The following is a 22,798-nucleotide window of genomic DNA, read 5'->3' as shown; positions in this document are numbered from 1 at the left end:
CTAACAGGCATATTGTTTACCATCTTCACCATCTTAGTTTAGCATGTTAGCATGCTATCATTTGCTAATTAGCACCAAACATAAAGTGCATCTGAGGTTGATAGGAATGTCTTTAGTTTTGCAGGTGTTTTATATTAAACCAAAGTTTGACATTTTAAAAGTCAGGAGATCATCATAATGTCTGTACCAAATTTCAGGGCAATCCAACATTTCACTCAAAACCATGAATGTAAACCTTGTAGTGGCGCTAGAGAATAAGCCAGGGATGCATCCTTACATTCATCCTGTGGGACCTATGATTTTTATGCCAGTCCATCAAGTAGCCTAGACGGTGAAATATTTCACAGAAGTCAGGAGTTTACCAAAGTCCTCAGGATTCATCCCCTGGGGAACATGAATGTATGGCAATCCATCAAGTAGATCAGTCTGGAAAAAAAGTGGTGGACCAACCGACCGACAGAACGTCACTGCCATGCATAGAGCCACGTCGCTACTATGGCTAAAAAATGTAAAAGGTTAAGAGTTTTTAAATGCAAGCAGAAATTGAGCCTCTATCCTTGTTTAGATCAACATTGATACAACCTTGTAGATCTATGTTATATTTAGACAGAAAAATGTCTGGATCTGAAAATACATTTTGTTTCAAAGTATTGTCAGCCACAGCTGCACTCCTGACTGGAACAGTACTGTACTTGTTAGCTGGAAGACTTAGCTTACTAAGCACTGCAAAAGGAAACATGGTGAACCATTGAGGGTGTGCTGAATTCAATAGCATAAATCATTCTAGATAGATAGGTGGCTCTGGCGCACGGTAATCATTTTCAGTGCGAGAGTTTAAGACATATGATTGTTCTTGTGCTAACTTCCCTCCTCCACCACCTTATCCTCTTATGATTATGATCAATTATCCACTTATAATTAGAGCCTGGCAGTAACTCAGCTTATGGGCCCTGGCACCTTATATAATAGCCTGTAATAATGCTGTCAGTCACATTTCATATAGTCCACACATTCAGGCTCTAGAATCTGCTAAAATTAATACTCCAGTAAGAAATGTTTCAGTTTAATCAACAGAGCTGCAAGAGAAAGCGGTCTTTTGTAATGATATTATCGACGAGCCGAGAGGGAGAAAAGAATAAAGATGTGAATAACCTTCAGTGATTCTTGCGAGAAGATTGGGACTTTGCAGCAAGAAATAATATTAATAGGTCATAATAATTAAATGTGGTGAAAACATGTTCGACAGATGTATAACATAATGCAATTGAATGCATGCATTTAAATTACAGCAGGATTTGAAGGTTTTGAAAACAACAACAGTCGAGCAAACTGGCACATAAACTGTTGATAAAAATATGCAAATGATTCCACCCATTGAAGGAAAATTTCAAGTATGAAATTTGTCATCACTGTCTACTTTCTTCTCTTATCACTCTCTCGTTCTGTTTGACTCTCTCCCTGACCCCATTCAACTCCAGTTTGAGAAATAGAGCAAAACAAACTGTCAGAAGAGCCACTTCCTGTTGTGTACTTAAGATCCCTGTCATGTGATAGTGTCAGTTGAGGCGGGTGTGCGTGAGGCCAGTATGGGGAGGGAATATGGTGGCACTGCTGATCTTGCTGATGTGAACACAGCCCACCATCCCACCACTCCCCCAACCCGCACCCTGATTGTGTAAAGTGTTGACTCAGCCAGTGTGGAGTCAGAGCCCCCAAGCCCTGTACGACTCATGCACAACCACGACACACACCCAGTCACAGATACATAGTTTATACTTTATGCATGATAATACCCCATCTGTAAATGTATGTAAATCTTTATCAGGCAAATTCTAACTCATATAAGTTACAATGGATTTGAGGGTTTAAGGAGTAAACAATCTGTCAATAAAAAGGGGGTAAATATAACTGTAGCTATTGGTGCTATACTTGATCTTGATTATCAAACTCACATACACAATTTTTTTTTGCTACAAACTACAAGCAACTTTTAATTATAAGTTGCTTGTAGTTTATAGTCTGAAAAAGCACACATGTGCATGTTTATAAAGATCATGGATTGTATTTTATTCCTGTTTGTGGTTTGCCTTATGATGATCACCAACCCCCTACTTTTTAATTCATAGCTACATTACTACACAAACATATGCAGATATACTTTATGCCATACTGTAGATAGCTTAGCTGTGCATGCAAATGGTAACCTAATGTGTCTGTAAACTGAAAGTGCCTTTGGAATTATTTTTGCTTTACTTACATGTTTTTTGTCTCTTTTCCCACCCTCCTCACTTTGTCTCTTTCTTTTGTGTCTCTTTCTCAGGTGAATGATATGAAGTATGTGCAGGCCGTGCTATAGATACCTCACTGTTACATGATCTGGAATCTGCTAATGTGCTGCAAACTGAAGAGAATCAAGAGAAGCCAATAAAATGAAGAACAGAAGTGTGGTGGAATAACAAACCTGATGAACAGAACTTTCAAAATTTCGGACACAATGATGACCTGGAATTGAGTGAAAACCTTCCCTTTATTCGGAAGAGACAAAGAGATTGTTAAATCTAAATTTGGGACTTTCACCTCCATATTACTTGTCTAAATAAATGGTAAATCTACATACGTTGCTCTCTATGGTGCCAGTGGCACGCAGATAGTTTGAGCCAGTCATTCATTGACAGTGCTAGATGAAGATGGATAAATGGTGTTGCATCCAGTAACTGGAGAGTGCTAAATGAGCTGCTGTGTAAGCAGCTTGATCTGTGGATGATTGAAGGCCGATAGCATTTTAACTGACCAACAAAGGCACGCTATACATCCCTCGATGTGCAACTGCAGATAGCAGTAGTTTCAGGTTTTATTGAGCTTGTGAAAGGCCAGGTAGACAGGGTACTTTAGTTTGTACAATGAATCCTAGAGACAGCGTGGAGGTGATGGAGACCCAGACCCGAGGTCAGAAGGAGAAGCTGGTTGAAGACCCGATCAACCCTGGCAATGAGGTTGAGGGTGAGGACGACAAAATCCCCGGGGCTTACAACTGCAACGTTTGTGGACGCAGCTTCCCATTCCTTAGCTCTTTGTCGCAGCATATGAGACGCCACACTGGTGCGCGGCCTTACAAATGCCCCTACTGTGACCACAGGGCCTCACAGAAGGGCAACCTCAAAGTTCACATCCGCAGCCACAAACTGGGAACGCTCTCTAGCCACCACTCCAATGAGGATGAAGAGGGTGTGGCCGAAGAGGAGGAGATGAGTGTTTCAGAGGGTCTCGACGGAGGTACGAGTCCAACTAAGAGCAGCTCCGCCTGTAACCGGATGATCAATGGGGACTGTGGTGAGGAGAGTCGCAGGAAAGTGCCTGGGAGGAGCATGAAAAGAGAGAAGCCTGTTACTGACCAGAGGCCTTACTGTTGCCGTCTGTGTGGCTACGAGGCCCTTCGAGAAGACCAGCTCCTCAGCCATATTGAAAAGGTTCACATAACAGCAGATACAGAGGAGGAGACCACTGTTAAGGAAGAGGCTGTGCCCGAACCTGATGTCGTCCAACCCCAGAGTGATGGGACCTTCCCCTGTGAGACCTGTGGTCAGATCTTTACCCAGGCCTGGTTTCTAAAGTCACACATGAAGAAACATGCAGGGATCCTGGACCACTGCTGTCGTATTTGTGGACGACGGTTCCGCGAAGCTTGGTTTCTCAAATCGCACATGAAAACACACAACACCAGAGCCAGGTCAAGGTCAAAAGCAGAATCCACTGAGCAACCGGCCACTATCAACGACGTAGCCCAGGATCCTGAAATTGTCACTGGCTCTATTACATCCATCTATCAAATGTGTTCCAAATGTGGGAACCTGTTTCACGACAAAGAGAGCCTGAGGGCCCATGACAAAATCCACAGTCTAAGTCATGGCAGGAAATCCCAGAACCAATGCAGACTCAGTGATGATGAGGACTCACCAGCCGCTAAGAGACGTTACCTTGACTACTTTAACCTCCAGCCTGTTGAGAAAAAGACCCTGGATGAAAAGGAGAGTGAGAAGAAGATGCTAGGTCAAAGAATCCCAGAGCTGGATCCAGTTTGCAGCTACCAGGCCTGGCAATTAGCTACTAAAGGAAGGGTTGTTGAGCCAGTGGAGGCGAGTTCCAAGGCCTCCTATGGGGGAGGAAGTATGGGGGAGGAGGCCCTCGCTGGAGCTGCTGTGGTTTTTGAGAAAGAAAGCAGCCGTTACGTCCTGCAAGGTCAAGAGAAACGCAGCTCAGGGCGACGCAGCAGCTCTGGATTGGGAAGCCATGCTTCTTCAGGGGACCGGACACCAGAGAGCCTCAGCGACTCAGAGTACCGGCCTTCGTCTCGCCAGGACCGACGGCGACCATCTTCCTCGAAGTCTAACGAGTGCTTTGAGTGTGGGAAGGTGTTTCGCAGTCGTCACCAGATGATTGTCCACCAGAGGGTCCACAGTAAGCACGGAGGTAGGGCATCTGTGGGACACAATGATAGAACTGCAAGAGACGACCGATGGGGGTCCACCAGTGATCCAGAGTCAGGCTCCCCCAGCCGGCCCAGCACCCCGGGGTATGGAGACTCTCCACCAGCCTCCACCCTTGGAGAACAGGCCTCAGAGATGGGTACCGCAAAATCTGGAGAGATTGCAGGTTAGTCAAAAATTTTGAAATGATCATCTATAATCAAAGGAACAATGTAAGGGCACTGAAGGATTTGTGGTAAATATTAGCCCTATGGGAATCAGTCTGCATTAATTGGAGGTCATAACGCTGAAGATTCCTTTGTTGCTGTTTCATTCATTGATTATGACCATCATTGCCAAGTCGGCATTCCATTTGTCTTTTTAAGATACTGACTCAACTTCCCATCATAAAACAATATGAAAATGTAACTGCTATACAGGTAAATTAATGGTATACACACTAGTTCACTAATAGAAGCCTGCTCTGCAGGCTTTTTAGTGGCAGAAATGACTGTAGCCCTTTACAAGCCTCCCACTCGAGGCCTCTGACTCTGTCACTCTGTAGTAAACATCTGTTGATGAAATGTGCTTTGTGTAGGTGCAGCTCCTCAGCTTTTCAGTCTCTATGGTGAAGGAAGTGGAGCCACCATGTGGCAAAATATCAGAATTACATCTGACTTCAGCTCTTTTATAGAGTGCTACACACAAATACTATCAAACATGGTCAATAAACTTTAACTGCCACTGAAAATTCAGTTTACAACAGTGCAAATATTTGGTATCACAGAGCAATACAGCTAACAGTTGAGTCAAATTGTGTGCCTGGCATGTCAGTAGAGTAGAGGGCATTTTTGGAATGCCTATCATTTTTTTCACCTCCACCACCAATAAACACTGCAGAGCAAAAAAAGAAAACTACCCATGCAAAGGCAAAACACCCATAATCACGGCTGAAATATGGTAAAGGAAGGATTCCTGTGCAAGCAGTGCATCGGAGCTCTCTGGCTTTAGTCTTTAAACTTTCAAACTCACTGAGTACGGGTTAGGATAGTGGATTGGTAAGAATTGTAGCGATTGCTTCTATTACACCCTGTTAGTACAGACATTCAAAAATAGCAGCAACATTTCTGCCTGATCGAGCTGTGTGCTATTTCAGGTCTTCCTGTGTCAGGAAACTCCCCTCACCCCCCGTATCTGTGTGTGAATACAGTATGCCTTTTGCTCTCCTTTCTATGTCTACACCATGAAAATCTATCTGCATGTTTCCTTTTACTCTATGCTGAGGTTGTTTATTGTACAACAACCAATTATTAGTTATGAAACATAATAAAGGCCCTGTACTCTAGCTGTTAAAAGGTCTGGTCAACTTACTTTTATATTAATAAACATACTGTATAGTATTGACTCTCTCCCAACCCACTGGCATCCTGGTGTCTGGTTTCAGGAATTGCATTTTGGATACAGGATCTTTTTAACTCAATACATACAATGTACACAAATTAATGTAAAATATCGGACAAAAACTTTAAGGAGACATGGTAAAATGTGATAGAATATGTTGAACCATTATCACTTTGTTGATATTTGATCAACTGTATAACATATTTGTGAAAAACTTATATAATTAGTTTTTTAAATAATTCAATAGTTACCAAACATCTTGTCTAGATGTAGAGGCTTCTGTTTATACATCCAGCCATCCTTTTACTCTATGCTTTCCCTCCCTGTCCCCTCTGACTCTTTACTAATCTATAACCTCCTGTGACACCACTGCCACTCATCCACTCTTCTTACTATTGAGCCAGCCAGGCCATGTCTGAGGGATTGGTTATTTATAGAGTCACCTCCCGATGGAGAGGGATACAGGCAATGGGGAAAGAGAAACTCAGAGGGCGCTTTAGTCACTGTAACTCTGATGTCCCTTACAGCTATATAGCTACTTTTTGGGAATGCAAATGAGAAGTGGCAGTGTACATGCACATACACAACATATACATACATGATAGGCTTTTAGATACATTTGTTACGATTAGTTACAGATTAATAACATCTTCCATGGTGGTCATTATTGTGAGTGTCAGGATTGGACTGATAGGACTTGGAAGAGCAATACGAATATTTTGGGTGTAAAGTTTTTTTTATAATCAGGAGCTTCAATTCCTTTGATTCTAACGTGTCAGTAACTAATTAATACAAGACCAATATCAGTCTGATAACCAAGACACATCAGTCTAACCACCTTCCCTACTAAAACTGCCCAGCCCCAGGGCTTCACCTTGGCAGAGTCTGAGCTGTGTGTGTTGGTCAGTGTTGCCAACAGGAAGCCAAATGAAAAACAGATGGCAGGTTACTGTGGTGCTATTGTGAAAAAGTGGAGGGGTAGTGGAGAGTACCATTATATGCTATTTACAAAATCTGATCTGTTGGCGTGTGTGCATGTATGTGCTTGTAAGATCAGATAATGCTCTATGACCCAGCGTTGAGGCTACTTTTGTGGTTTTCTGTTCAAAACCTCTGAATTCCAACTTGAGGATTTCCGTGCTTTACATTACTTTACATTTAATAACCCTTTAGCAACCACTATGAATACAACAACTTCTACTACCATAATTCCTATTTTTTTTTTATTTATAGCCTTATTCTCTTCCTGAATTCCTGAAATTTAACACTGATAGATTTACAGTTTTACCAGAAGTTTACCAGTATAATTCACTTGTAAAGAAAGACTGGGTCACAAACGCCATCTTGTGGGGAATTCATAGAGCTGCACTTTAGGAATCAGAGCCTCACAATCAATAAACCAACTTAGCTTTATAATAAAAATGTATATGTTATATTTGTCAAAATGTATTTACTAAACTCTCACTGTTTCTGTTGTTGTTTAATATTATGGTGTAATTGTTTCACAGCCTATGGGCCATAATACATACCAACCATTACCATAGAGATGAACCAAAACCTCCCTGACAGTTTTATCATCTGAACATTAAAAAAAACCTTTACAGAAGTACACTCTATTAAAGGGCCCTCAAGATGTCCTTAAAACAATATCTAATGATGATATGATATAATTGCTTTTTGTGTGTTGATATGTTTATTGTCTTTGTAGTAGGTGAAGTAATAGTTTCATTTCAGGATACATTCGCATGTAAAAAGATAAGAGGAGATATGGGAATACTAATAGCTGTAGTAATGAGCTCTGACTTACAGCTGGTGGTAGAGAAGAGTATCATCTCCTTTGCACTCATTGACCTTTATGTTGTTATTCCTTTTCCCTACAGATGAGAAGCCTTACATCTGTACCCTTTGTGACTTCGTCACCACAGAGTTGCAGGCCTATTTGACTCATGTCCGTGTCCAACACCCGGCTGCCCCCGGAGATAGACCCAGCCCCATTCCCAGCCCAAGCTCCAGCTCGGAAAGAGGCACCCCTAGTGGTTATCCCAAGCTCAAGAAAGCTCTTCTTCAGGGGTTGAACAACTCTGCATCCCCTCCTGCGTACCTTTCAGCTCTATCCTCCTCGCTCGATCCCAGCATGACCCCTGTGGATCTATGTGTGAGGGCTGAGGGCTGCAGGGGCATAGCCTCCCTAACCCAGGACAGGAAGAGCCTCCCTAGCCACAAGTGCTCCTTCTGCTCCCACTCCACCCGCTACCCCGAGGTGCTCTGGATGCACCAGACTGTGGCTCACCGCATCAACAGCAGCAGCTCCAATCTTGCTCCTAAATGGGCTCTCAAACACAGCTCCAAGGGCTCCAGGGACAACTTATTATCCTCCAGGAGACGCACTGGTCCCCCGCCAGTCCTGGAGGGAAAGGAATGCCCACCGCTGCCTCCACTGATGCGTGCCCAACGTACCCGGCCCCCGACCTACTCCAGCGAGGTTCTAAAGAAAAGCAGGCCAGCTAGTCAGGCAGCCATGCCATCGTCATCATCCTCCTCTACCCCCTCCTCCTCATTCTCCAGGGGCTCCTTAACCACCCCAGGCACCCAAGCTCGGAAAGTCCCCGTCCGGCCAGGCAGCAGCAGCAGCAGCAGCAACAACAGCAACAGCAACAGCAACAGCAACAACAGCAACAACAGCAGCAACAGCAGCAGCAGCAGCAGCAGCAGCAGCAGTAGCAGCGTCAGACACATGGAGGACCAGAGTCATCAGTCTCGCTTCAAACCCAAAGTGGATATTTACCCTCGGGGAGGCTCGTCGTCTTCCTCCAGCTCCTTGGAGAAGAGCACCGGTGCCCTCTCAAGTTCCTCAGCCCCAAGCCCCAGCTCTGCTACTACATCCCGGATGGCTGACCGCTACTTGATGCCCCAAGAGGGCCTTGGCTTCATGCTGTCCAGCAAACACGGCCTATCAGAGTACAGCCGAGCAAGGGGTTCCCCTCATCAGCCGCTTCCCAACTCCCACGGCCAGAGCCGAGCTAACGCTACGAGGCCCAGCACCATCACCCACAGCTCCACAGTGGGACACAACTACGGATCTTCCCAGGCACATGGAGGCACTCTGCTGAATTCCTCCTCCTCCTCTTCTTCTTCTTTGCCTTCAGAGGCTCGTGGAAATGTGAAGCAGGAGCCAATCGCAGAGACACCAGAGACGCCAACTGACATCCTCGGCTTCCTCAAAAACTACAACCCCCACGAACTGGCTTCCCTCTACCACCGCTGGGGTGCGGCCAATGCAATGCTGGATCCAACTGGTAGGGAGCAATTTCAGTTTTTGTTTATTTTGTTGACTTATTGACATATGTTTTTGTTAAAATGTGTAGTAACACAATGCTAAATAGTTTTTTTTTTTTGTTAGTTTAAGTATTTCATCGCTGTTGGGCGATAACCTTGTGTCTCCATATTACGTCGTTTTTATTTTGTTTCATAAATCAATGCTATTGGTCACCCTTTATGTCAGCCTGTGGGTTTTACAAATATTTAAACAGTGGTGTGGCGAGTCGATTTGTAATACCGTCATTCAAAATAGGCTCTCTTTGAGAAAGCCCTTTGGAATCTCTCATCATCAGCTCACATACAAAATGCCAAATGTCAGGAGTGGAATGTTTTTCAGTGACCGAGCATTTTGTTTTGAGCTGTTTTGAATATAATTGCATAAAGGTGACAGGCTAAACCAGGAAAAAACACCCGCAGTCACCTACATACACACTTAACGTATGAACCATATTCAATCAGGTGTACATATTTATCCTCTCTAACACGTGCTGCCTCTCTCTCTCACACTAACTCGCCATCTGGCAGAAAGTGATTGACAGACACATGTACTGCTCGATTCTGACAAGGTTTTGAATAATGAAGAGGAGATCCATTAAATGGGCACACACACGTGTGCTTGCATGTTTGTGAGTGAGGCCGGATCTGGGGCAGCATGTGTGTCTGCGCATGTGCGTCCATATGTGCTTGGATTTTTAGATAGGAGAGTGTGTGTGTGTGTGTGTGTATGTGTGTGTGTATTTTTTTTTTTTTATGTGGGAGACATGAGAGAACCTTTACTACTCTCAGGTCTGTGAGGCATGCCTAGTCTCCAGCTCCACTCTCCCAGAAAGCTGTCACAAACTGTTTAGGTCACGGCTCTGCCTGATGAGAGACTCACACAGATGCGAATGGAGAGATGCAAAACAGAGAGAGAGGGAAAATAAGAGGCAAAGAGAGAGATGAGACAGAATAATTACCCCACCAGCTGCTTTGGAAATGGTCATTACCAAACATGCGTATTATTTGCCCATTTTCAGCTGTGTCTCTAAGGTCAAGTGGGGCTGTATGGAGCCAGGGGTGAAAGACAACAGCCCCAGAGCAGACGCATGACATCGCTGTCACCCGTCCGGGCGCATATCGTCACTATCCGCCTTAGCCCTTTGAGTCACATGCTATAAAGTGACCTTTTTTGAACAACTGAGTCTTTCTCCCATTTCTCTCCGTAATATGTGTATGAGTGTGTGTGTGTCTGCTTGTGTTTTCCGTCCAGCTCTGTCTTGTCTTTCATTAGTGCATCAGTGAGAAGGGCTGGCGGCCCAGAGTAGAAGTAGAGTATCCAGAGGCCAGCAGTTGGGCTGCCAGAGACACTCTCTGTCACCTTCTCTGCCTCCCTGTCCTGCTGTGTCCCTCCAATCCACCCCAGCCCCCCACACACCTCTCACTTTCCACACATACACAAAACTATTGGGCACTGCCCAGGTATATGCTTAATGCTTGTTTTTTTTTTGTTTTTTTAACATAAACAATGTACAATCTTGATACAGATCACTTTGATTTAAAATTATTATTACGACCAAGACACATACTCAGTGGAACAAGTCCACTCTATTTGACAAACTATGTAATGGCAAAGCTTTTTCTAAATTACCTCAGCCCTAGTTTGGCATGTTTGTAGCGCAATATCTAGTTTCTTACCGGCTGACATTACAACGATAATAACGATATATCTTCAATAAGCTAACATCAGCTGGTATATGGGCCCGCAAATGTATTGGTCTAACTTTATTCAAAAAAAAATGTAAACAAAGTTTTAAATTAAATTTTGTTACATGCAAATAATGGAATGATGCTCTCGTTATGATATGTATAGCATTGAAGCAAGAAGCAAGAAGGGGTGTCCAGGTTACAATAACATATGAGTGTCCTGATTTTTTATGTGATATTCTATCAGCTCGTCTCAGGCAGATAACTTCAGCGAAGTATTGCAGTAATACTGTATAGTTAATTCATCCAGTTTGCATAATTTCAGTTTGATCGAATATGAACACAGCTTTAAGAATTTTTTAAGTTTTGCATACATTCTGACAGAGCAAGAAAGTTCACTTATCAACAATGATGTGATCTTTCCCCTACCTCCACTACGAGACTGACTGAGAGAAAACCTTCCTGCTTTCACATTTACTCATTTCATGTCATGTCACGTGACAGGACTTTTGAAATCATCAAAATTCAAGTTTTGGGGCGCACGCTCAACCAGGTGAGCTACCTGGGCGCCCAAAAACTTGAATTTTGATGATTTCAATGTATCAAGGCTCAGTCCTCACCGCAGCGGCTAAGGTTAGATTCCAAATCGCGGCCCCTTGCTGCATGTCGTCCACCCTCTCTCTTTCCCCTTTCCTGTCTACAGCTGTCCTGTCAAATGAAGGCTAAAAAAGCTCCAAAAAATAATCTAAAAGAATTCAACAAGTTTCTTCGCCATTTGAGGCCCTCAAAATGCTAATCTGACTTGCATGTAATGGTAGTGTTGTTGTGTCATTGTGTGTGTGTGTGTGTGTGTGTGTGTGTGTGTCTCCAGTGTGTGCCACAGCCTATGCCTCACTTTCCTCCCTTGGACCAGACACATATATAGGCCTACAACTCTTGAAACACATACACATGCAGACACACACACCTGACATGTGACACACGGGCCGCGGAGCGGGCACATCACAGCCGGGGCGTTTTAATTGCCTGTAATTTATGCGGTGTGTGTGTGTGCTGTGTGTGTCTAGCTGTCAGCCTCTGAGATGATGCTGTGTGACAGCTGCAGTCCAGCCCCTGGAGCTAGCCGCTCATAATGACACATTAGACATACTAATGATGCCTGCGCGAGTCCACTACTACTGACGCTGCCTACCTCCACCGCTGCAGCCAGGCTCTGTGCTTATGTACACCCACTCACTTTCTGCCCATAACTGACCTTTACATCGCCATTCAATCTCACAATGTCTTCTGCCTCGTAATAAACTGATGCTGATGTGCACCTTTTCCAACACTCTTATCAAAAAAGAAAAGAAAAAAAGTTACATGGGAATTCAAAGCTCACACTGACCTTTTTTTCCCGCTTTTCATATTTGTCTTTTGGTATGTGAAATTAAGATGCCATATGTGAAAGCTGTGCCAAAAAGGGCTTATGTTTTAAACTCGCCTGTCTTTAAGAGAGTGGCACTGTTCACAGACAACACTTGATCAAGACAAAATTTGGCAAAACATCTGCTGAGATATAAATGGGTGTAGCAAGAAAGACATACTTATACAATTATTACAATATATTTTTCGATATGGATTCATTCATTAAATAAATTTTAAAAAAAAAGTTGATTTGGAATAATTTACAATAATAATAATAATAACTTCTAGAACTATCTTAACACAGCTGCATCTGCTAACAGTACATCCCATATGTTCAATTTATATCGTACCTCTGTTTTAACCACTGTAATGTTAAACCTGTGATGTTAATTTGCTCTTTAGTACTTTGTTTAATTGTTTCTCTTTTCTGTGTGTGTGTGTGTGTGTGTGTGTGTGTGTGTGTAATCAGGGATGCTGAGGTCTCTGATGCGGCAGGGACAGTATTTCTGCCATGAGTGCGGGAAGAGTTTCAGTCAGCCCAGCCACCTGCGCACTCATATGAGATCCCACACAGGTACAAACACACTCACAAACACAAACACACTCAAAGGAACACAGATCTCATACATTACACATACTTCCAGTGGCCAATTAGCCGTATGCGTAAAAATAATAACAATAAATGCATTTACCTTTCTCTTAAAATATACTTTCCTTCTTCTGACCTTATTGAAACCCAATATGTAGAAAAGTATTTTAAAACTGAGCTTGCACATTTGATTGAAGTGACCAAATATGAAAATGAGCATGAAGCTTTAGTATTACAACAAATAAGGAAATAATTCATGTTTTATATATTATATGGGCTATGCATAAACAAATAGTATGTGAATTATTACTGTTTTGTTTGCCAAAAAAAGTCATTTCAAGACAAAGAAATGTACTTTATGTTACACTGCACTGCGCCGTTACTTTTGTTTGGGGTCAATTACATGACATTAAAACTGACTGATTTTCATACGTTCAAAATCATCTTTACAAGCAATTCTCTTAAAAGAGGGTAATCTATATCTATAAGTTAGTATCAAGATAGTCTCGCATTACCAGACCTTCCTCCACAGCGCTGCGGAGGAGGGTCTGGCTAGTCCACACAGCATTCCGTGCTCTGCTTTATTGGCATTTCTTAAAACCAATCGCAATCCTCTTGGGCGGTGCTAAGCGCTGGGCGGAGCGACGGTGCCTCTGCAAAATAGCCTCGTGAAGGAACTTGTTTTGGTGGAACACGTGTACGTTCAAAAGTTGTTTTAGTCGTGCAACAGAAAACTCCGATTGGACAGATAGTCTAGCTAGCTGTCTGGATTTACCCTGCAGAGATTTGAGAAAAGGTTAACCATAGTCCTCAGAAATCAATGGGAGTTTAAAATGCCAACACAAAGACAGCGGAAGGTAACGGACATCCGGCCGAAAAGAAGGACATCCAGCGGAATTTCCGGCGACACCGGAGAAATCCTGGAAGTGGAACGACGTGGATATGGTATCAAGATGATTAAACATTGTTAGGTATGTTAGTTGTGCTGTGAAATCGGGTCCTGGGTCTCCAAGAACCCAAACAGAACAATCAAGTCCTTTAACATGAGTTTTTAAAGTCATATGCAGTAACTAAAATAGTTTTGTAAAGAAACATGTTGCAAGAGCATCAGTCACAAAAACTGTAGAATTATTTAAAAGGGAAAGGTATGACGGACAGACAAACAACCTCAGCACACAATCATTTGTGCACACTGTCTCACAAGTCCAGCATCCTGCTTAAGCCTTATTACCTATTTGTTATTCATGTACTACTAGATGTTCCCACTTTTTCCTTCAACAGTCACTCATTCCCGTGACACCTGCGCACACACATCATCACCCTCGCAGCTATTTATTCAACTTAGAAACACTCGCATGAGATATAGAGAATATATGCATGGGGATTCACATTCTCAACGATATTTCATCGTCTGACTGTCTATACGTCCGCTACATTCATGCATTCTCCAAAATAAATCAAAACAGATCTTTTTGTTCAGTTGAGTGTGACAGCCAGTCTGTGAGTCCTTCCCCGCCCTGGGCTGGGCAGCTGTCTCTATTTTTTAAACTGAAACGTGATTTGCTCCGGATACTGACCTGTGACAAATTTTATACATTATTAATCACATGTCAATTAGAGAGATGGAATTGCGCATTCTAATGAGGCGGAACACTATTTGTCCACGCCAACTTTAAGAGTCCATTTGCATGCGTACCCGATGCCATTCTCTAAACAGCTTGATTTAGACATCCAGCCTTTTCTTCTGCTTTTCCTTAGTGCCCTTTCCATTCCATTCAATCCCTTTGTTTCCACTCTTTTCCTTTCCTTTTTCCTTGTTTCCTCCCATTTCAACCCTTCCTATCTCCTGTCCTCTTTTTTTGTTTCCCTGTTTCGTCTCATGTCGCACTTTCTCCTGTTCTCTTCCTCTTTCATATCATCTATTGTTTCCTCTCTTGTTTCCTGTCATTTATTCTACTCTCCTGTTCTTAGTTCCTCTATAGTCTTCTCATCTCTTCTCTCATTTCCTCTTCTCTCGCCACCCACAGTCTCTCTCTCAGTCTACCTTCTCCTCTCCCATTGGTCTGCCTTCCTCCCTCCTCATTTCCCCCCTTCCTCTTCCCTCTCCTGTCCTGTCATGTCCATCAACCGGGCCGGCGGTGATCACAGAAGACAGTGAGATAAGTAGCTTCTTTATAGAGAGTGTGAATGATATGTGACACAGCCAGTGATTCTAAGTGACAGAGGCCAAATGGTAAGTGATGCAGCGCTCAGCTCAGCTTCCCCCCCAGCCCCCAAACCCTGTTGTAAACACACACACACACACACACACACACACACACACCCATACATAGGGTCGGTAAACACTCGCCGAGGCTGTAATTAATGTTGTCACTGATGGTTGTCTTCACCATTGGACGTGCACACGCAGAAAAGGCCAGCCACCCCGAGGCCTCTATTAACATGCGTCATATTAAATCACGGACTTGCTTCCACCAGGTCTCATCACCACCATCATCACCACCACCATCATCACTGCCAGCTCCCCTCCATTAACAAGGGTGCTGGTGGCAAACGCTACTGTGTGCGGGTGGTGGTGGAAGGGGGGAGGGAAAATGCTTGTGTGGATCTGGTAGAGCTTTTAACCGAATTGCCCTCCCCCCCCATCCTCCTCCTTTTCCACCCCCCATCCTCCTCCTTCCCCCCCATCCTCCTTCTCCCCCCACAGTTGGGTTTGATTTTAACGGACTCCACAGAGGTACTGACGCTCACACCACCGCTTCTGAAGCTCCCAAACAAGTATGTGGCACGATGGCTAACCACTGGGCTCCCTCATCGCTTCTGCACGTTTCGTATTGTTTTTTTGTCTCACCCCCGCATGATCGTCTGTGTCAACCCCGCAACCCCCATCCTTTTGAGTGTGTGTGTGTGTGTGTGTGTGTATATGTGTGGTTTTTCTTTTCTTCATGTGTAACAGTCACATGTGGCACCTTCTGCACCTGGCATTAACACCTGGCACTCTCACATGCAGCTGGATCACACCTGACATTAGTGTGTGTATCCAGTAATACATATCACAGTCGTCTCATTGAAAAAAAAACTTTAATATTAGTTTTAATTACACTTGAAGTGTTAGTGGTTCCTTTATTAATTGAGAAGACATTACCAGACGCTTGATAAATTCAACTTAAAGCCTTTATACAATAATAATTGATTTTTTTTTTTTTTGTTTTTTTTTTTTTAACACTGTTCACTATACTTGCAGATTATTTCAAAACGTGGTTGCATCACTTCTTTGTATTCAAGTGTGGTGGTTTTGTCTTTGGCTGGACTGAATTCACACTTTTAAATATATACAATGAAACAAATGTGTAATGTCCATAACGGTAACTTAGGGTGACAGCACATTCTTTTTTTCTTTTCTTTTTTTCTGTTAGAAATTCATATAAAACAACAGTAATTCAGCATATCAGTTCAAACTTCATAAAAGCAGTTAATACAAACTAACATTACAATCAATTAAATGAGAAAAGAAAGGCCAGTTAGATTAATAATGAAAGTAATTGTTGTATGAACACGAAAAGTTCAAATGGGTTTTTAACACACAAACACGTAGCAAACGTAAAGAATTGCAAACACATTCCCTATAGTTTCTCTAATGTCTTTAAAGAGTTTTTAAGAGTCAATCATTGAGACAGAGGAGGAACAGAGAAGTAAATCTCTTCTGCTTTGACATTTGGAAAGAGCCGGTTTCTACACCCTGCGCCTCCATCTTAATTAATCACACACATATCTCACACACACACACACACACACACACACACACACACACACAGAGACTCAGATTTACCGCACACTATGAATGATGGGAGCAGGCGTGGCGGAGGGGTCCAATTAGATGTAGTGTTGACGCTGCTTTACGGTGACGATAACCTTTATTATAATGTAGTGCAGCGGTCCCGTCTGCCATGTTTCCTCGCAGGACGATGTCGTGGAGGTTCTCGCTTTTCCTCTCACGTCTAACCTCGCCGTCTCTCCAGCTGTTTTTCTTTCTTCTTTGATTTCTGTGATTAATTATACCTTTTTTGTTTTTATCTCTCTCTTTCTCATCCCCCCCCGCCAAAAAAAAAAAAAAAACACCTCGCCACCCCCTCCCATTCTTCCTCTCTGTTGTGTTTCTGATGATGTATGATAACAGCTATATTTCCCTGTTTCTTCTTCAGGGAGAAAGGTGCGGGAGGGGCACAGGGAGTCATTTGTTTTCCCGCTTTGATACTCTTCCATTTATCAAAATGATAATTAGGTGCAATTAAATGGCAATCTCATTTGTTTTGTTCAGGTGTATGTTGCTTAGTGTCTTCTTATTTTTTTATATTTTTTTATATTTTTCTGCAGAGGTGTCTGTGCCGTTGTAGGTCAGTCTAATTAGTAGAGAGAGTAGGGTGTTTGTGTGTGTGTGTGTGTGTGTGTGTGTGTGTGTGTGTGTGTGTGTGTGTGTGCATGGCATGGGGTGTCCCGGGTGATTGAGAGAAATACAAAAGTAGGACTGTTCAGACAGGGGATGTGTGGCGCTCTTCTCCAGATGGCAGGAAAGAGAAAGGAAGAGTTCGTCCATCTGGGTCAGAGTGAATTTTCTCTGTTGCCATCAAGACGTTGTTATATTTGATCTGCTTTTAAAACTCTAAAGTCATTTATCCCTTCTGCAATTTCGACTTTTAAATGGATACAATCAATTTTTTGGATTATTATTTATCTACTCTCTAGGGTGTAGGCCTATATGTAGGCTTGTGTGCTGTTATGTTTGTGTGTGTGTGTGTGTGTGTGTGTGTGTGTGTGTGTGTGTGTGTGTATGTCCGTAGCTGCTCTTAACTAATTTCCCCTTGTGGGATTAATACATTTGTTGAATTTAGGATCGAAAAGCAAAGTTAACTTTTTAAGTGAAATGAGGTGTTAAAAAAAAGGAAAAAAAAATGAAATGTGAACGCTGCTCTTGTCCTGTATAATATTCCCCTGTTTCCAGTCGAATGCCATCATGTGTCTCGGTTTATGCTTGTCTGTGTCTTTGTTTGTTTCTGCCTCCTTTTTTTGTTTCCACTGAAGCTCTCATCTGAGTTTACGCCGTTGTGTCTTGTTAAATCTCCTGTATATTCAGCATTCTCTAAAAAGTCTTGTCCTCTCCAAATCTTGTGTATGCCTTCCTCTCTGGCCTCTACCTGAACCTTTCAACCTAATGTGTGGTTTGTGTGTGTTTTCCTCAGGGGAGAGGCCATTCCTCTGCCAGCTCTGCCCATACCGAGCATCTCAGAAAGGGAACCTAAAGACGCACGTCCAGAGTGTCCACCATATGCCTTTTGACAACAGCCAGTACCCAGACACAAGGAGCATGTTACTGACCCGGGACGAGCGAGGAGCGCTGGCTGCCAAACAACCACCAGCGCCCCAACAACATCAACAACATCAACAACAACAACAACAACAACAACAACAACAGGAGACCATCTGATAGACCGGGATCTGGACTTGGGACCAGACTAGTCAGGGAATCACACAACCTAAAAACACTATCGCCATTCCAAAAAAAATCAGAGGAGTCCTCTCCACTCATCATCCTTTAATGACCTTAGAAGAATTATCTACAATGAAGGCTCTTGTAGTTATTGTTGTTGTTTTTTTTGTTTTTTTTACAAGAAGCTAGTTAAAGCTGTGCTAGGCAATTTTAGCAGCAGAGAAAAGTGTCTTATCTACTAACGGAAAGAATTTCTGGTGAAATTCTGCATTTGGAAATTCAAAACAAAAAAAAAGTGTCAGGTGTACACATAGGTGGGACATTTTATTTTCTCTGCACAGAAGAAATGAAGAGTGAAAAAGTGTCCCCTCAGCAGGAAAGCTGGACTCACCAAGGATCGATCTTTTGCTAATTCAGTTTGAAGGTTGGCAACACTGAGCAGATTGTGTGTAGTTTACATCACCTTTCAAGGATTTCTGAATATAGAAACCCTCAAAATTCAAAGAGTTGCCTCTTGCTGCCATTCCGGAGGCACCAACGAGTTTAAGTTGCCCAGTGCAGCTTTACGAAAAAAGCGACGTTTTTATGAAGAGAAGCGGAAAAACTGAACTTGAATGCAACTGCTCGTGTTTTGATCAAGGACTGTGGCATTGCATGGCTGCTGTAGTTGCCCCCCTTTCGTTTTTTTTTCTTCTTAGCTTTATTGTATAAGAGTTTGTGCATTTCTCAGGACACCAATCATCAGAGATGAGATGAGAAAAAAGATGCTCTGCAGTTCATCAGTCAATTTGCAAATGAAGACTTGCATCTGTCTGCGTTTCTGTGTGTGTGGGTTGGTGTGTGTGTGTGTGTGTGTGTGTGTGTGGGTGGGTGTGTGAGTGTGTGGGTGTGTGTATCTGCGTGCACAAGTGTGCAAAACTCACCTCCCTCCAGTCCAGAGTGTAATCTTAGAAGTGCAGTGACCACTCTGAGGCTGTGTAGCTGATGATTGGAAGGAGAGAGAGAGAGAGAGAGAGAGAGAGAGAGAGAGAGAGAGAGAGAGAGAGAGAGAGAGAGAGCGTTAATGGGGGTGTCGGCTTTAGTGCTCATTAAAAAGAGTGTGCGTTTTTAATAGCCAATATAAATGAGCGTACCAATTTTATGGTCATTCAATTGTTGTCCATTTAAGAGAGAAGGGACTGAGTGGAGGCAGTTTTCCTCCATAACTCCATCATAATAAAGAGTGTTTCCGACACTTCTGACTTTGAGTTAGTCTGACAGTGGGGAATGCAGGAAGATGCTAGCTCGGCTGTGGATTGCACTGATTAAACTCTTGACTTGTGCGCTTGCAAAAGAGAATATGGTACTATTAGTGTTAGCCAGCAACATTTTCATTCATATTGCTAAAGGGCAACACTGACCTTTTGGCCTGTTGGTTTTTAAGAGATGAAAGCTTTGGTACCCAAAACACCACAGTCTCTCTGGTAGGAAGGCTGTCAGCAGCACTAAATACCGTATTCTTCTTCACAAAGTTAGGTTTCTTTTTTTGTGACTTTTCTCATCTTGTAAAGTAGTGAAAAGTTTAACCCGTTCAGGGGTTTGAGAAGAGAATCTCAGAGCCAGGTTAGCTGGTTTCCTTATTTCCAGTCTGTGCTAAACTAAGCTAAGCTAAGCTAAGCGGCCACTTGCTGAATTTTTAGTGGACAAACATGAGAGTGGTATTAATCTTATCTTCTTCTTCTCTAAATCTCTGCAATTAAATGAATATTTCCCCAAAATGTGCCAAACTATTCCTTTAAAAGTGACAGGTTGGTTAAACAGATAAAAGCGACATAAAATCCAACATGTCCGCTGTAACAGAGCATGCACATTCAACAGTCAGAGATAAAGAGCTGATTTTGTTACCAAAGCATTCAAGCAGACTAAAACTCCCATACTGTCAGGTCTAGTTTTTTGAATGGTGATGTGAAGATTTGCATTCTGGGAAGAAAATGTGATGAGGTCATAGAGAGAGAGAGAGAGAGAGAGACAGAGAGAGAGAGAGAGAGAGAGAGAAAGAGAGAGAGAGAGAGCAGCCAGAGTTCAGGATGTCAGGCTTCCAGAGAGTTTAGATGGAGACGTTTTGAAGCCTATTGAATCATAGAGCCGCCACAGCCTTAACACAGGTGTGTGTGTGTGTGTGTGTGTGTGTGTGTGTGTGAGAATATGCATTTATGTGTGCGTACGTGCATTCTTTTCAAACCTCTCCATACTGTATAAGTACTTCAGCCTCCCTCTATGCTTTGTATACTAGCCTACCTCCTTCGTGATTAAAAGCCTGTTTTAAAGGTGCAGTAAGTTATTCTGCCAAACAAATGCAACGCCCCCGACTGTTCTTTGCTCGGAGGAGATAGAAAAAGAAGAAGAACAGCAAGACAGTTAAAAGCAGCGCAGACGTACAGAGCAAGAGTGGAACTGTGGAGACATTTTTGTATGCATATAATCAAAATTCAAACATGTTAAAAGATGACAGAGCATACAGAGTACTGTACCTGCCATCTATTTTGAGATCTCAGTAGTTTTTCCACGATGATGAAATGGTTGCTATACCAGTGGGTTGTTGGGTTATGCATACATACATTGTGTGCTCAAATATGCCTAATAATGCACAAATGTGTATATTGAAGGTGTGGGTAGTGAAAATACTTGAAAACGGATACTCTAGCCTTCGAGGTAGTGTAGTACTAATACCAATGTTGTACAGAATTCCCTTTAAGATTAACTCCTCAGTTATGAATTTGTACTCCGAAGTGTGACTTAGAAAAACTATGAAGCAGGAGTGAGTGTATGTAATATAAAGTGTATATCTGTAATCCACTCTTACCAAACCCTTATATACAGCGGTAGAAACCAAAAGGCATTACTAGTGCTCTTAGACTAGGTTACTGCTTTAACCGTTCTCATTTTGTCCCATCCTAGCTAAGGTTTCTTTGAGAATGTCTTTTGATGGTGCCAGCTAACACACGTTAATGTCATTTCTGGTTTAGAGGCTTTTTGTGTGGGTGATTCCATAGGTTAATGGCAAAAGATTTGTTCTGTGACGGCTGTGTGGCACAGCTTTTTAGCTTCGTTTCACCATTGAAAGTTTGATAATGCTAGGCACAGCACTGCTTATTTTTTTTCATAAAGATGTAAGAGTATGTTTTTAGTCTTTCTCTTCGCTAAACTGTAGGATTTGTTCAGTAGCTAGTCATGGCTGCCCTCCCAGAGGGGCTGGCAGGTATTGTTCTTTTTCTCTTTGGTTGGGTTATTATCATGCTTCTTAAGTTGTATTTTTTGTGTCCGTATTGCTTTTTTTTTCCCTTTTGTTATGAACTTCATGATTAATTTACCTTAGAAGACATTATTATTCCAAATGTATTTGGTTGATATCTGTATTTATTATCACTTCAAAAAGGATTAGAGGACAGAGGCAGACAGCAGCGTTTGTTTTAATTTGATTTTTCTGGGTTGTTTTTGTTTTTAATACTGTGTAGTTTTCATGCCAGCAAGCCGATGTGAAAGCTCTACCTCGTCTGAGCCATTCTCAGTTCTGTTACACTTTTGTACATCATTTCAAAAAGATGTAATGTCATGTCCACAATAAAGACACACAAAATGGCACCTGTTGGCGCTGTTTCATCTGGTTTTGCTTGTTTGTTTTTAAATTTACCGCAGACATTGGGACTGAACACGTCCAAGTTTAGATGAAAAAGCTTCACAGATTCACAGTTTGCAAATGTTCTTCTTCCCTTTTGCCCACACTGCCGGTGTAAAATTTACAAAGAGCAATGCAGCGCACCGTCTCTGAATATCGACGAGATTAAAAACTAAGCATACTTTGTATTCTTTTGTCTCTCACACGACTTATTCTTGCCATGGTCACTCGCTGTCATCATGTTACTGTCGGCACTGTGCACACAAGCTTTACTGGTTTATCAATCCTCAATATTCATGTCCACAATTCCTCCCTGACTGCAGCTACTGTACACAAAACCCTGTTAAACCTACATTTTTACTTTGTTACAATTTATCTTTCAAATCAACAGTTGAAACTGTTCTTGGAATTGTACCCTAATAATACCATATGGTTAGCATTGTCACCTTGTAACAGGAAAGCCCCTGTTCAAAACTAAATGGGGCCCTTATATGTTAAGATTATACGTGGCAGGCCGTGTATTTTACACCTGGGCCTTCAGTACTATGCTACAGCAAATAGACCACCTTCGAAAAACGTCACCATGACACTAGGGTAATATCATGTGGAATAAAGTGATTTACCACAAGGCTCAACACCTAGAGAGTTTCAATACACTATTGCAGAGACATGAATACACGGTGACTGAAGCCATCACTTTTGCGCAGTATGACAGGATGCTGCATCATATTAGAGCTGCAAAGATTAATCGATTAGTTGACAACTCTTAAATTAATCGCCAATTATTTAAATGTGAC

General features: G+C 42.5%; 1 protein-coding gene across 4 annotated transcripts in view; it reads left to right on the top strand.

The window, feature by feature from the left end:
• LOC144519984 (zinc finger protein 516-like) overlaps nucleotides 1-21,985 on the top strand; it is a 49,770-nt gene extending 27,785 nt beyond the window's left edge. For 3 of the 4 annotated variants that reach the window (XM_078253544.1, XM_078253543.1, XM_078253545.1), the window contains exons 2-5: nucleotides 2,321-4,650; nucleotides 7,745-9,160; nucleotides 12,742-12,846; nucleotides 18,099-21,985. In XM_078253544.1, the coding sequence (XP_078109670.1) occupies nucleotides 2,901-4,650; nucleotides 7,745-9,160; nucleotides 12,742-12,846; nucleotides 18,099-18,343 (3,516 nt within the window). In that variant the 5' untranslated portion in view covers nucleotides 2,321-2,900 and the 3' untranslated portion in view covers nucleotides 18,344-21,985. Of the gene's footprint in view, nucleotides 1-2,320; nucleotides 4,651-7,744; nucleotides 9,161-12,741; nucleotides 12,847-15,568; nucleotides 15,640-18,098 lie in introns of all 4 variants that reach the window. The other variant, XM_078253547.1, reaches the window with a different exon arrangement.
• Nucleotides 21,986-22,798: the final 813 nt, after the last annotated feature.

Source organism: Sander vitreus, chromosome 6, assembly GCF_031162955.1.
Source record: "Sander vitreus isolate 19-12246 chromosome 6, sanVit1, whole genome shotgun sequence".
Lineage (NCBI taxonomy): Eukaryota > Metazoa > Chordata > Actinopteri > Perciformes > Percidae > Sander > Sander vitreus.
Note: the sequence above shows the minus strand (reverse complement) of the source record. Positions and strands in the feature narration are given on the sequence as shown.